The sequence below is a fragment of the Pteropus vampyrus genome, unplaced genomic scaffold (genome assembly GCF_000151845.1).
Source record: "Pteropus vampyrus isolate Shadow unplaced genomic scaffold, Pvam_2.0 Scaffold46, whole genome shotgun sequence".
In the NCBI taxonomy this organism is placed as follows: Eukaryota; Metazoa; Chordata; class Mammalia; order Chiroptera; family Pteropodidae; genus Pteropus; species Pteropus vampyrus.
Genome location: NW_011888827.1, coordinates 1,982,956 through 1,997,973, shown reverse-complemented (window position 1 = coordinate 1,997,973; position 15,018 = coordinate 1,982,956). Strand labels below are relative to the sequence as shown.

The window sequence follows — 15,018 nt, the reverse complement described above, 5'->3', positions numbered from 1 at the left end:
TACAGACCTGTCATGCTCTGGGCTCCCTTCTTCCCAGACTCCCCGCTGTGACGATAACACTCATCTAACTTGACATTTTACTGCTGTCACTTGGGATCTTGTCTGCTCACCCACCCACACACTCCCTTTCCAACAGAATCTGAGATCCCTGGGGGCTGGGACGACATCCCACCCCCTCCCCCACCGATCCTGGCACACGTCGAGGTGGGTTAAATGTTTGTTGGAGTGGCTGTTTGGGAACCATCTGTGAATGGGAAGGTAGACTGAATTAAGGTTAGTTCTAGGCTAGTTTCAGCCTCCAAACCACTTGAGCAGGGGGCCACATTCATCAAAGTATCCGCTCAGAGAATGAGAAATGTTTGAGTGCCTTCTTAAACAATCGTATGCTTAAAACTAGTGAATTCCTACAAAAGTAGTTTCTGCCCTCAGGCAATTTACCCACGAAAGGAAAAATGGCTATAAAACTCTCCAGCCAGTATGCCTAGAGACAAATCTTCAGCACGCTCTGGCTTAAGCAAAGATGCTGTTGGGTGGATAACAGTGCAGGCACCGGGCTGGCCCGGCAGGCTTGCTTCAGGGGCTCCTGTGATATCATGGCCCCAGGTTTCTGTCTCTACTCTGCTCTCCTCCTCCCGTGCTGGTTTCATTTTCCGTGGGCTCTCACCGCCTGGTGGGAAAGACCGTGGTGGCAGCTCTTGGCCGACCAGTTTTAAGGCCTTGTCATCCCAGAGATGAGCAAATGTCTTTCCTGGAAGTGCTAGCAAAAACCCTGGAAGGATTCCAAGGCCTACTCAGGTCTCAATGAACCTATCCTTGTGGCCGTGAGGCAGAGGACTCTGAATTGCTGGGACTGAGTCATGTGCTCACTCCCGAGGCTCGGGAGGAGCCGGCTCCCTGACAACTTTGGGCTGGATTTTTATAGACTCTGGGAGAGGAGGTTCCCTAAAGGAAGGGAGATGGAACAGACCAAAAAGTCCACATCCGCGATGGTAATAGATTGTGTTTATTAAGCATTTCCTATGAGCCAGGCTCTGGTCTGAGTCCTTTCCATGCATTGTCTTATTTAATCTTCGTGAAAGTCCTAGGAACTAGGTACGATTATTGTTCCCAGTTTACAGATGAGGAAACTGAGGGATAAAAGTGTTAAGCCAGTTCACACAGGCAGTGAGTAGTGAGGCTGGGATTTGAACCCAGCTTGTTTAGCTCCATAACCCATGCTCACAGCCCCCAATCTCCCTATAAGTAAGAGCTTGACCTCCCTGTGAATAAGCTCTTTGGGTATGAAAGTGAGTTGGCATCTTGGCTGTGTTCATATTTCCTGTCGTATTCCTGTCTCCAGAAAAAGGCCCCCTAGAAGGACAATGGTTCTGGTTCTTCCTCTACATTTGGCTAGGATAGTCATTCTTTCCATCTAGGTCCCTCTCCTAACCAAAGTCTAACTCACCCCACTTCCTGGTTTCCCCACAAAACCACCTGACTGTTTCTGGTGCAGCTGCGGAATCAAAGGGCTAATTTTCAGTGCTCGAGGTGGTTCGAGGCAATGTGTCTCAGTCAGTCCTTTAAGCATCTTTATGGCCAGAGAAAGCCCCTCGCAGAATCATTGCAGGAAGAGCCAAGAAGGGACCCACCTCACCCCACTCCATCTTACCTCCCAGCATGTGCCTTCCTTCATTTTTCAGAGAGAACTGAGGTGCAGAGAGGACAAGTGAATTGCTTAGAGTCACGTAGCAAGTCTTTGACCCTCCCCTGGTCTCCAGGCCCCTGGGCTTGGAGTCTGGCATTGCACCTCCTCTTCAGAGCTCTCTTGGCTACTGAATGCCTACGGCCTAATCACTTTCTGTCTCTGTGCCTTTAGCTCCTCAGCTGGAAAATGCAGGGTTTTCATAGACTCGGCTGGAAAATGCAGGATTTTGCTCCAATTGGGCAAAGAAGGGAAAAAAATTTTTTTTTACTGTATTCATTAGGATGCTTCGTATTACAAGTAATTTAAAAAATGTTTTTAACTGCACTAAACAAAGCTCATGAATAAGTTTTTCAGATGTGGTTGGGCTGCAGGCATGGTTTGATCCGGAGAGTCATGACGTCACCAGGGCACCAAGTCTGCTTCTAGTTTTCCCATCTCTGACCTCCTCTGTGTGTCAGCCTCATGCTCACAGCAGCTTCCTGTGCAGTGTCAAGAACACTGCATTAGACTCTGGCCTCATCCCCATGCGCCCGGCATCCAGAGGAAGAGAAAACACCTCTGCTCAGTATACCCGACAAAGTCTATGGTTCTCCCTGATTTAACTGGCTTGAGTTACTTGCCTTCCACCCTTATCCAGTCAGTGTAATCAGGGAATGCGATGTGCTGATTGGCCAGCCAGGGGCCAATGATAGTCCCTAGAACTGCTGGCATCTCCACACAGAAATCAGGGCATCAGAAAGGGGAAGTGGGCTGGGGTGTAGAGGCTGGGTTGTAACTGGTGCCTTCTTCTACACTGACCTTGACCCCTCTGAGTCTGCAGAGTCCGGAGATAAATAAGGGGTCCTGAGAGTTTGCCAGTCACCTTTCTCCATCCATCTGTGGCGTTAGATCCAGGTGTGGGCTGATGGGGGGGAGGGGTGCCCTGCCTGACCCTCGCCTGGGTCTTACCACATTATTCTTTTCTTGTCTCCAGACAGAGATTACTGCAGTTTATGTGACAAGCAGCCAATTGGAAGGCTACTTTTCCGGCAGTTCTGTGAAACAAGACCTGGGCTGGAGTGTTACATCCAGTTCTTGGACTCAGTGGTAAGTCCCTGAGGGGGGCTGTCTTTGGTCCTCTGTGTCAGTGATCGTTTTTGTCTGCACGGTTTAGAACGGTGAAGAATAAAATTGTTGCTCAAGAAACCTCCACTGCAGACTTCGAGAATGTAGACTGTCTCCAGGTTTGCAACTGCTGGGTGACCGTGGGTAGGCCACCTCCTGCTCTGGGCCTCGCTTGATGCTGCTTTGACATGAGGCCCTGTCAGCTGTCTGATTTCGGGAGCCTGAGTTATACAAGGTCGGGCCTGGGGAAGTTATATAGTTCCCCCAACACCCCAAAGTCGCTCTTGGATTCTGTGGCCTCTTCCCCCAGCTGAGAACCCATTTTCTAGAAAGCAAGCTCCCTGAGGCCAGGACCCTGGGCTTCTGGTTCACCCCTGCCTAGCACAGTACCTGGCACATACAAGCACTCAGTATACGTTCGTGGAATGAACATGTGTTAGCAGTTTCAAGCCAATCTGATAGCTGCTGGCTTCACACACTTGGCCGTGATTGACACCATGGGGACTTCCTGCGAACGTACTGGTCGTTCACTTGTTTAACAAATGCTGACTGATCTGCGTGGGTTTTAAGGACCAGATGTGGGAATACGCAGGAGTTCATCGGCACCCACTCAGGAAGGCAGGGCACCTCGACCTGGCTGACTACCCTTTGGGTTTCTATTCAAGGCAGAGGGTGGAAACCAGCCATGAAAGGAGTGGGGTCATCCAGACCCCGTTTCTCAGCTCAGGGGGCCAAGGTGCTATTGTCCCCTAGAGGCCCTCAAACCATTAGTGTCTGCAGCCATCCCGGCCTCTGCCTTGGTTTAGGAGATGGCCCTGTGGGTCCCAAGTTTCTGTGTCTTCTTATGGGTTTTAATGTGGCTCTCTAGACTCACGAGCTAAACTGTCCACTGAATGTGTCCAGCAGAAGTCGCATGGGCACCTCTCAAAGTCAACATGTCTTAAAAAACTCAGAACTTTCCCCCCAGGCCCCCCAAACTGCCAGCCCTGACATGTTCTCCGTTCCTGTGACCAGCATCCTACAGTCACCCAAGCCTGAAAACTTGCATTGTTCTTGACCCCTCCCTGTTCCTCATCCCTTCCTCATCCAATCAAGGACCATGCACTTGGCTCCTTGACCTCTCCCCTCCTTAGCCTCTGCCTTGGTCTTGGCGCAGGCTCTTCGCACCTCTCTTATAAGTGATTACAATGTTCTCAACCTTGGCTGAGCAGTAGAAACACCTGGGACCCTTAAAAAAATACCAGTACTCAAGCTGAAGCCCAGACTCATTAATTTGTATCTCAGGGGTGGGACCTGGTATTTTCATAACTTTTTATTATGGAAAATTTCAAACTGTAAAAAGTAAAAGTCTACAGAATAGTGTGATGAACCCCCATGCACCCTTCACCCCACTTCAACAATTATGAACTCACGGCCGGTCTTGCTTCACCCATCTCCTCCCCTCTAGCATTTCACCATGGATCTTACGTGTCTCATCGGTGAACATTTTAGTATGTATCTAAAGGATGAGAGCTCTTTAACAAAAATAAAAATAACCACAGTACCATTACCGCAACTAAAAAAATAATTCTTGCTATCATCAAATATCAGTCACAGTTCCCATTTCTGATTTTCTCATACTTTTTATAAATGCGTGTTTTAACAGTTTCTAACTATCTTCCCTTGTTCATCCAGAAGAGCCTCCCATACTCTGAATTTTGCACGCTCATCCCTGAGTGTCACTTAATAGTTTCCTCTGTATTCCTTGTGAATTGCTCATTGAATCTAGAGACTTAGATTCATTTCAATTTGGGGGCAGGTGAACAAACTTCATAAGTGGTTTTATGTGCTTCTGTCAGGAGACATATAATATCTGGTTGCCATTCCTTTCAAGATGGCAGCAGCTGTTGATATTCAATATCTAAATCTGTCGATAAATTAGGGGCTGCAACATGGCAACGTTCTAAGTCTATCATTCCCCTTCATTTGCTAACTAGGAAACACCTTTTGATTATTATTTGGTTACCCAGCGGTAAAGGTCAACTAGGAAGTGCTTGATGATTTTTCCCCTGTACTTGTGTTTTCAAAGCACCCTCCAGTAGCAGTAACCAGTTAGAGTTTTAAATGTGTGGATTTAAACATGTGCGCTTGGATGCACCACAGTCATTATCTTTACTGGTGTTCCGTGGTCGCACCATTAGCCAGTGGGAGCTCTTTAGATTGACTTCGGATCTCTTGAGAGGAACCCAGCCGTCACTGGCAGACTCTTGGCTCTGTGGCATAAAGTGATGTTCCAGGCCCATCTTGTATGTTTCCTGCCCTACACCTAGAGTCTGTCCTTTCTCCAAGGAGCCCCAGCCCCTCTTACTGGGAAATGGTACCTGGAGACCAGCTTGGCACGAGGGATGCTCATTACCACTGGACTGGCCATATTTGTAGCAGACATTGGCATCTTTCAAATTTCCTAGGACTGTACTATGAGTCCAGGGTCAGAGTGCAAGTTCTGAGGCTGACTTAACCAGGCCTTCCACTGACAGCCCCCTGCCCACCCGTTCATGCTTGACCTTCCCCTGGGTCTTTCTTGGGCCCTTCGTTCTGGCCCCACCACCTGCTTGTGGTGGTGCTTGCTTGCCAGGCTGATCTTAGTCCTCGCTGGAATGGAGGGAGCAGGACAGAGGTGTCAGTGGTGCCAGACCTTGTGCCATTGGAGAACTTTGACTTTGAATGAAGTGGGAACCACTGGAGGGATTTGATCAGAGCAGCGACATGGTTTGACTTAGGTTTTTAAAGGACTTTCTGACCCCCGTGTTGGGAATAGGGTAGGAGTGGGGGGAAGGGTAGGAGTGGGGAGCTCTGATAGGAGGCTGCTGCAGCAGGTGAGAGCTGGTGGTGGCTCAGGCCACATGGAAACAGTTGGCAGCGGTGAGAGTGGGTGGATTTGGGCATGTTTTGAAGGCAGAATGAACAGTATTTCCTGATGCATTGGAGATGGGAGCGGAGAGTTACAGATGCCTTCGAAGAGTTGACCTGAGCAACTGGGAGGAAAGAGTCAGGGCGGCTCATTTGGGGGAAGGTCAGGAGCTCCATTTTAGGCACACTCGGCTCGAGATGTCCATCAGACACCCAAGTGGAGATGTCTGAGGCGGGGAGGGTGTTCAAGTCTGAACTTTGTGAGAAAGGTCTGGGCTGGTATTAGAAAATGGGGAGTTGTCAGCATAGGGCTGGCATTTAGAGCCATGGGCTGGAGTTGCTCACCAAGGAGATGCATGTGGATGGAGAAGAGACAAAACCCAAAGACAGATCTGGACCAAGGCTGCTCCCCGTTTGGAAGAGATGAGGCATCGGCGGTTTGGGGGCCCGTCTAGAGTTCATGAGGCAGAGCGGGGCAATGGTAAACCCGGGAGCCAGTGGAATTTTCCAGCCTTGTGTCTTATTCGATGCTTATAGTCAGTCTGAGAAGAAGAAAAAAACCCCAATGGATGTCCATTTCATTCTGGTCATGGAGACGTTCCCTTTTGCTGAGCCTGTACCAGGAGCTTTTTTTTTTTTTTTTTTTGGAAAGGAAATGTGAGTCTGGCTCCCTGCGCTGACGTGACAAATGCTCTTTACATATGCCCTAATGAAGCTGCCACTCACAAGAGGCTGACCCTACCCCCTTGCGTTTTGCCTGCATCTCTGGGAAGTAGCGAGGCCTTTCATCACCCATCCTGACGTCAAATGACCGGCCTTCGGAACGCCTCTTTTACGCATGAAGACTTTATTGAGTTTTCCAGGGCTGGCGCAATTCTTGTCTGAAATACGTATTTTTTTTTTTCCTTCCGTCCTGACTGGAACGCCAAGAAGGGAGGAGGTGGCGCTGTCCTGGCCATTGCACACCACCCCGGCGCGCCCGGGCTTGGCCCGCGCCATCCACTCTGTTCCCACCTCTGTGTGGAATTTCTACCAAGTGGAGTTTATTAAAAATAACCCGTCCTCATCAGGCTCCGATGCAGCCCGCAGGGAAGGCTGCTCCCCTGCACAGTCCTCATGTCTGAGTTTCTCAAGTCGAGCAGAAGACTGTGGCTGTTTAAAACCGGGGTGGGTGATTTGGGGAGCGGTGGGACTGTTTGCGTATCACTCACCAGGCTGCAGGGGTAATTCAGCCCTTGGTCGTCGAGGGGCTTCTAGGAGCCTGAGAAGGACGCCCCCGTTGCCTTCCTGAGAAATGGAGTCAGTGACCTAAGTCAAGACTACGACCAGGCTTAGCATCCGGAGGGTAAAGAAGGTTTTCTCAGCTGGTCAGGGAGTCAGAAGGGCCTCCAGGCAGTGTCGGCCTCCGCTGGCCAAAAGGGTCTTGCCATGGATTTCTTAAAGGTTGACATGCTTCTTCTCGAACCTGTTTTCCGGGAGCCTTGATGGCCTTGTGGCTCGTTGAAACCCTCCTGTCCCCACACTAGGGTGTGGCTTGGTTTTCAGGTCTCTTCCCTTTGGAGGTGGGGCGCTTCGGCAGATCCTCAAGCAGACTTGCTCCACACGTAGTGATCGATGTCTCCAGCAGGTGGGGACGACACACTGAGCAGGAGAAGTAGGTTCCTGCCCTCATGGAGCTCGCTATCTCATTAAATGAGAGATTGAAAAATAAAGAAAAGGTTTTGATGAAGTAAGTGATACTTGCTATGAGTTCAGATGCCTGTTAAGTATTTGTTATTTGCTGCTGTGTAAGAAATTATCCCAAAACTTAGCAACTTGAACCAACAATAAACATTTATTATCTCATAGTTTTTGAGGGTCAAGATTTAGAAATGGTTGACCGAGGTGCTAGTAGTGGCTTAAGGTCTCTCAAAGGTTCTGTCAAGATGTTGGCTGGGGCTGAATTCCCCTGAAGGCTTGGTCTGTTTCCAGACTTATGCACGTGGCTGGCAGGTTGGTGCTGGCTGTGGGTTGGAGGCTTCAGTTGTTTCCCACGTGAACCTCTCCATGGGAACTGCTTGGGCATCCTCGTGACATGGCTGGCTTTCCCCAGAGCGAGCGACCCGAGAGACCATGGTAGCTGTAATGGTTACACGGGTTAGCCCTATTCAGTATGGAAAGAAACTCCTCAAGAGCGTGACCAGCAGGAGCAAGGATGATCAAAGTCTCCATCTTTAATAATGGAGCCTGGCAATGACAAACATGAGGTTAAAACTAATGAAATCTCGTATCAGGAAATGCTAAAAGGCACTCCATTAGCCCAGAACTATAGAAAATAACTTGATATTAATAAGCTTTCACCTAGCTTTAGATATGCCTGGTTATCTTGAAATCGTGTTGTAAAATGATTTGGTATACCTCACCCAGTGAACTAAGTATTCTGCTTCTCATATTCATGAGAAGAGACAAATACCCAGTATTTGTCTTTGTCTTTCTGTCACTGCTGACACCTCCCAAAAGAGGCAGGGTGGGGGGAGGTAATCATTCTTCAGATGGACATAGAAACCCTCCAGCAGTTGGTAAGGCCAGAACCTGGGAGCATGGTCATCTTGGAAAAGTACCACTTATAGATGGGGTTCTCCTGGGTGCCCCACCCATGCTTCCAAACATGGCTCCCCTAGAAGCTGCCACGTTCCTGATGATGTCACCCCCAAATCACCATTGGCCGGAGCAGGGAGGAGCCTGAGGCCTTTTTCTGAGTTTTATACACTTATCTGGTAGAGAAGGCTTAGAGTAAAAACTCTGAGAGCCATTGACTGCCATGTTTCCTACCACTGGAGCAAGCCCGTGAGCCCTGAAAGAGAATGAGGCTGGCACACGCGCGTGGGCACACATGCAAACACACGGACACACACACACACAGAGTGGGTTTCAGAGGCGCTCATATCCTTGGTTCCTGGTGCTCTGGGCCCAGCTACATTTCCAATCTCTCCACAGTTTGGTTGCTCAACCCATCCTTGGATTCCAGGAGCCAAGAGATCTCAGTTTCACCTGAACCTGGTTCAGGTGGGCTTCTTTCCCCTTAGAACTGAAGGAGTAACAGAGAGAGTCAAAGACCTTTGCATGGTGGCCTTATGAGCCTAGGCAGGGAATGAGGACAGAGAATAATTCTGGGGGCTGGGGGAGGAAGAGAAGCAGCTGGGCAGTGGAGGGTGGGGGAGAGCCACTCAGGGCCGAGGCTCTCAGGAGAATGATGGGCAGACAGGAGGTGACGACACAGCCCTCTGACAGCTGCTGGCAGATTTATCGCCTCCATCCGAGAGAGGTGCACAGCCTTGTTCTCCTTCCTTCTTTCTAGCGTGTGCCCCAGCAGAACATGCCTGACAAACTGGTGGCTATGGTGCTACGGGATTACCTTAGGGTCACTCCTACCACTCTCAGTCTGTGCCCCACCATGGCCAGTGGTCCACTCCTCCCTCCCTTCTTTCTCTGGTCCTGTCCCATCTGTTGCCCTTTGGAGGCCAGTGAATTCCTTCCTGACCCAGACGCAAGTGGGCTCCTCAGATGGCGGCCAGAGGTCAGAGTGTCTGCTCAGGCAGCAGCACACAGGAGCTGGGCATTCAAAAGAGGGGTGCGGGAGCCCATGGTGCCCAGGCGGAGGGGGCGCCAGCAGATAACTCCCCCCCTCATTCTCACCTGCCCTGCAGCATGGTGGAAAGTAGCTCCCAAGGAGAGAATGAGGACCACCCTGGCCCCCGTGGTCAGCACAGGCAAGTCACCAAGGCCACTGCAGGCGGAGCTGGGTATTTCTCCAGAAAGGTCCGTGGTGAGCAGCCAGCCGCGTCACTGGCCCCTGCCGTGAGGACTCTGGAAAAGCTGACCACATCGTTAATTACAGAAGCCGGAGGTGGCAAGACCTCATAGCATCTCTGACTTCATCATCCTGTCAGGGCAGGAGACAGTCTCCTGGGAGAAGGAGGTGACATCTAAAGTCAGTCGGAGGCCAAGGGGAATTCAGCTCAGACTCCGCTCTTTAAACCAGTTGCTTTGAGAATATGCCAGGTCCCCTTTTGCCAGCTTGCAATCTTCATGTTTTTAAAAACCATCTGAAGGAAATCTGTCTTCGTAACAGAGAGGATGTATTTTCACCAGCATTTTCTGAGATCGACGATGCAATGAGAGCAGGCCAAGAAAATGAATTATCAGGTTTATAAACTAGGATGTCCTTATACCTCTGGCTATCACAGATATATAAATAATTCCTGTTGCCTTAATCTCAATGTAGTATTTTAGTCTTTGTGTTAGAGCAGCGTCTCCTCCACAAAGATTATGCCTGTGCTTGGTGTAAATCACAGTGCACAGAGAAGGCTCAGTAAGTGGTACCTTCCTAGGCTGGTACCTCAGATGTATCTGGGGAAGAGAAATACCCTCCGCATGACTGGCATAAGTGCTCTTCGGTGCTCTGGCTGTTAGGGTCGAGCTCTGGGCAGAAGAAGGTTTCAAATGGGCGTTAGAGCAGAGAGGAGGGACCGTGTGTGTCCCCTGTGCTGGGGGAGGGGATAAGGCCTACCACCCTCTCCGGCTGGAGGAAATCCTCTTACAGATGGAGGTCACAGGGCCATGCCTTGCATGTGGTTTACCTCTCGTCATTGAAGATATTGTCTGGTTGCCATTTCCCAAGCTCTAATTATAATATTCTAGGCTGGCGGCCCAACCTCTTCTTTGCTGCTTATGTTTTCTGGTTTAAGCTGATTCCAGCAGCTTGTGCCCACTACCTGGGCAAGGGTGTCCGCATAGCAGTGGGTTCCCGGGTGGTCCCCCGCCTTGGGTAGTGTGATCTACCTGAGGTCTGCCCACCAGGATGAGCCGCCACGGTGCCTTCTCTCTGCAGGTGGCCTCTCAAGACTGTCCCCCATGAGCCCCTCTCAGGGATCACTGTGGAAACATGGCCTGTCACTCCAGGTGACTTAATCAGTGTGGAAAGCCCAGCTGGAAGCCTTCTGTTGGTTTTCTCCCTCCCAACACAAATGCTGCTCAAGTGGTGGTGACCTGATGTGGACTCTCAAAGAAAGGCCTTTTGATCCCGGGCCGGGATGCCTGTCCCCGCGTGCTCCCGGCTGCCTCCCTGTGGAACTGTGGCGCCCAGCTGCCCAGCCAGGCCTCTGCTGGGAGGCAGCTGACCTGAAAGCAATGTTATTTTTTTTTAACGTGGGTTTCAGTACCTAGAGCAATAATATTTTCAGCTGGTTATTGAGGCTGATTAGTGAACCTCAGGCCTCCATTTGGTTAAATAGAGCTGACTTCACAGATGTATTTGGGACAGTACAAATCCAGGGTCCAGCATGAGATTGAGTTACCCCAAAAGGTGGTCGGCCATTTGCCCAGGGCCTGGGCCTTGCAAAGCAGTCTGGGTAAATTCCCATGGTGCCAGACCACTGAGCAGGGGTTCCAGGACAGTGGACACTTCTCTCCTCGCCCTAGAAAAAGGGTGGTCGGTTGTGCTCCAGGATTCTCACCCCTGTACAGACGTACCTCCCGGCCCTGTCATTTGTTCGCTCTGTCGTATTTGAACTGGTTATATGTGACCTCTGAGAGCCTCAGTTTCTTCATCTATAAATTGAGAATAATACCTACTTTGTTGGGTAAGCCTGTAAATCTACTCCATACTGTGTGTGGGTGTGTGCGCGTACATGTGTCAGTTTTGGGGGGCTGCTGGGGAGCACAGAAGGAGAAGATAACAGGAAAAACTCAAGGAGAAAGAGCTACCTTCTCTCCTTAAATGGACTCAAGACGTCATCAATCAAATTAAATCATCAAGAAATGATCCGTCCCACGGGCTCATCGTAGTGGTGAGGACACTGACCCTTGGCCCTTGGAGAGAGAGATGCTGAGGCGGGTGACCAGCAGAGGTCAGAGGGCCTGCGCTTCTGTCCTGGCTCTGCTATGGCCAGCTCTGTGACCTTGGGCCAGTCCCTCACTCCTCCGAGCCTCGGCGTCCAGCTCTGTATAGTAAGTGGGTCGATTCCTTCCAGAACCACCATCCCATAGTCCTGTGATTCAAATGATTATAGTGGCAACGTTTCTTCCTTGGAGAAAATTGTTGAATCTCGATTCGTCATCAGACGACAGAAATGGTAACAAAAGGAAACTCACGCACTTTGCTTGGAAGTGTGCCGGACTGCCTCTGGGCGCACTCCAAGTGCTGCCCCCCCCCCTCCGCTTCTCTTCTCCCAGGAGGGTCTTCTGGGCGGGCCTGCGGAGAAATGGGTCCCTAGACATTGGCTTGAGAGGGTGCCCAGACCGGGCCAGGAGAGCTGGGGTGTCTACCTCTACAGTGAGACAGACCGGGGAGGAGTTTCGCTCTGTGCTGATGTCATTGTCTCTGACTCTTTTGAAATAGCTGTACTTCTGGACCAAGACTGACAGATCCTTGGTTGGTAGATTTTGAAGTGGTTATAAACAATTTGCGTTTCGTTCTCTTGTGTAAATGAGAAAGGCAAGCTTAACCAGGCTTCTCGTTAACGCCAGGCCTTCTGTCCACTTGGCAAATGCATCAGATGCGAGTGAAGGAGCCTTTTAGGTCGAGGACATAAAAAGGCCGCCTTTCAGAGGCCTCACTTCCTTATAGCCCAGGTCCCACCAGCTTGGCCTGCGACTTGGAGTCCTAAACTCCTTGGTGTCGCTGAGAAAGAGCTCCAGGCTTGGAGGTCCAAGTCCCAGCCCCGCCACCTCCCCTTGGATGACCTCGGACGCTCTACCGCGTCTCCCGTTCTTTAGATGCGGATGAAGGGTTGCTATGGCAGCCCTGGTCTTCCTCCCACTTCGCTACCTAGGCTTGTCTGAGTTTCAGATAAGAGCATCTGAACATGCAGCCTCTGTATGTTCATTTATAAGCTGAAAAAAGTAAAGCCTCCAAATTATTGTTCTCTTGCAAGGTGTAATAACGGTGGTGATCATTATGGCAACTGTTAACCGAGTGTTACGTGCCCAGCTCTGGGCTAAGAGCTTTATCACATTCTTTTCCATCTGCATTTTATAGAAGTTAAGAAAATTGTCTGAAGTCACGCAACTCGTAAGGTCTGAGTGACCTAAGGCAGCCTCTAGGGGGTGGGCCTTCCAGTTCGGTGACTCGCTATTTTTCAGTGGCTTCCCTCGATTTATCTAAGTCGGTGCTTCTCAACTCTGGCTGCCTGGATGCCTGGCCCTCATCACCAGAAGGTCTGACTCAGTTGGTGGGGCGGGGCCCACGGGCCAGTGTCTGCTCCTCAGCGATTCTAACGTGCAGCCAGGGAGGAGAGCTGCTGTTCTCAGCACATGTCCACGGATGGCGCTCTGCCCTGCAGGAGGAGGGGATTGGTCAGGTGACCTCCAGGGTGTCTTGTCCAAGAGCCTCCAAGGTTCTGGAACTATAAGAAGCTCATGAGTACATCTATGATGGTTCTCTTCCTTCTTCTGTTTTAGGCAGAATATGAAGTTACTCCAGATGAAAAACTGGGAGAAAAAGGGAAGGAAGTTATGACCAAGTACCTCACCCCAAAGGTAAGAGGCTGCCCAGGCCCTGCAGCAAGAGGGATGGGAGGCCTTATCCAGGAATGTGAGCCCCCAGATCTCTGCCGGGAAGGCACCCGGCTGGTGGCTGCCGTTGGTCTCCAGAGATCCAGAATTCTCAGCCTGCCCCAGAGAGCACACATGCCTGGCAGGGCCAAAGCGGGTGATCGAGGCCAGGCCAGTGCGGGTGTTTCTGAGAGGCCAGTGAGGTGGGGAAGGGCCCGAGGGTGGTCAGCAGGGAAAGGGGTGGCTACAGCTGTGTTGGCAGAGGCAATGTCATCTGGACACGTTAGAATGCAGAGTATTCGGAAGCGGTTTCTGGAGTGTGCTGAAGGGCGAGAGGCCGCCCGACCCCACCCCAGGAACACCCCGTCATGGCTGAAGGAAGAGAGGCAACGCCACCCCCACCCCCAGGGTCCTGGAGGCCCTGGAACTCACGTCTTCTTATCCCCGACTTGACAGATAATGTGTTCTCCATCCAGTTCAGAGAGCCTGGCCCGGGAGCCTGGGTTCTGGTCCCCGTGTTCTACGTGTGCAATCAAGTCATGCTCCCTCTCTGGGCCTCAGTTTCCCTTTCTCAAAAGTGGCTGTCCCTGCCAGACCCGCCTCCCAGAGGCCCGGAGAGCCTGAGATGACACCTGCATGCAAACTGCTTTGGGTGTGTCCTGCACCCCTGTGGGCCAGTGGTGGCTTCGTCCTCACCCTGGACCTGGACACTAGGCACTGGTCCCGCAGGAAGGGGGCTCCCCATGTCTCAGGCTGCCACTAGACGGAGGTCACCATAGCTTGTGTGACGAGGTCCTGGCTGTTTGTCCACACAATGTGGCAGGGGTGGCTTCGGGCACATAGGTCAGGAAACCATCCTACCCCTAACTCCCCGTGGGACCAAGGACTTCCTGGGCCTCAGTGTTCTTTGCTGCAAGATGGGTGAGGCTTGAGCAGATCATTGCAGACGGTCCCTGCAAACTGGACAGTCACAGGTTCTGTCCTCTCTGAGCCCACACGGAGGGGGTGACAAGGGAGTCACAAGACAAAGACCAAACAACGGGAAGCAGGAGGTGGGGTGCTTCCAGGCAGCGAGGACTGTGTTGCCAACAAGGCACAGAGACTCCCAGGAGCTGACCTTTAGCCCCGGAAGGAAGGCAGCCCCCGGCCCCTCCGAGAGTATTAATCGATCATTCAATTCCTAATCAGCTTAATTCAAAAGGCCTTAAGCACCTGCCACCTTGGTGGCACTCACTCCCGTGGCTGGTGTCACTGAAACGTGGATGCTGCAGCTACTCACGCTGACTTCCACTCAGGAGACTCAGGTGGGATCGTGGAACGAAGGATGCAGGTCGCATACAGCAGCTGCTCCAGCCCCAGCTGGGCTGCCCAGCTGCACTCAGGGTGACACAAGGGGTGTACACCCGCCATAGCTCCCTCACCCCAGGGAGCTGCAAGAACACCAGCTCCCTGGCTGAGCACCGCAGGGAGCCACAGGCGCCTGGATGTTCTGTGATGCTTCCAGCCTCTACACAGGAGAGACAGCCCTGTTGACGGGCGGCTCCCAGAGCCGATGGGGAGGAAGCTGCTGTGGGCGCGGCTGGTGGGACCTTCAGCTGCCCTCTGTGCAGGCAGTTTCCACAGTGGCTCAGCTTTGGCCGTCCACCTCTCCATCTGGGCCCCTTCGGGGCTGCTCACCTGCTTGGGTTCCCTCCAGACGGTGGCGGTTGTGGCAGCTAACACGTGTCGAGGACCCACTGTGTCCAGGCGCCGTCTCACTTAGTCCTCGCTGTCACCACGTGATGTGATTCTGTTGGCCCCACCTTCCC

The 15,018-nt window shown here is 51.6% G+C and overlaps 1 protein-coding gene across 3 annotated transcripts in view; it reads left to right on the top strand.

Annotated features, from left to right (window-relative positions):
* GRK5 (G protein-coupled receptor kinase 5) overlaps positions 1–15,018 on the top strand; it is a 197,861-nt gene that overhangs the window by 139,564 nt on the left and 43,279 nt on the right. For all 3 annotated transcript variants that reach the window (XM_023530096.1, XM_023530095.1, XM_011359232.2), the window contains 2 exons: positions 2,658–2,770; positions 13,118–13,195. In XM_023530096.1, the coding sequence (XP_023385864.1) occupies positions 2,658–2,770; positions 13,118–13,195 (191 nt within the window). The remainder of the gene's footprint in view (positions 1–2,657; positions 2,771–13,117; positions 13,196–15,018) is intronic.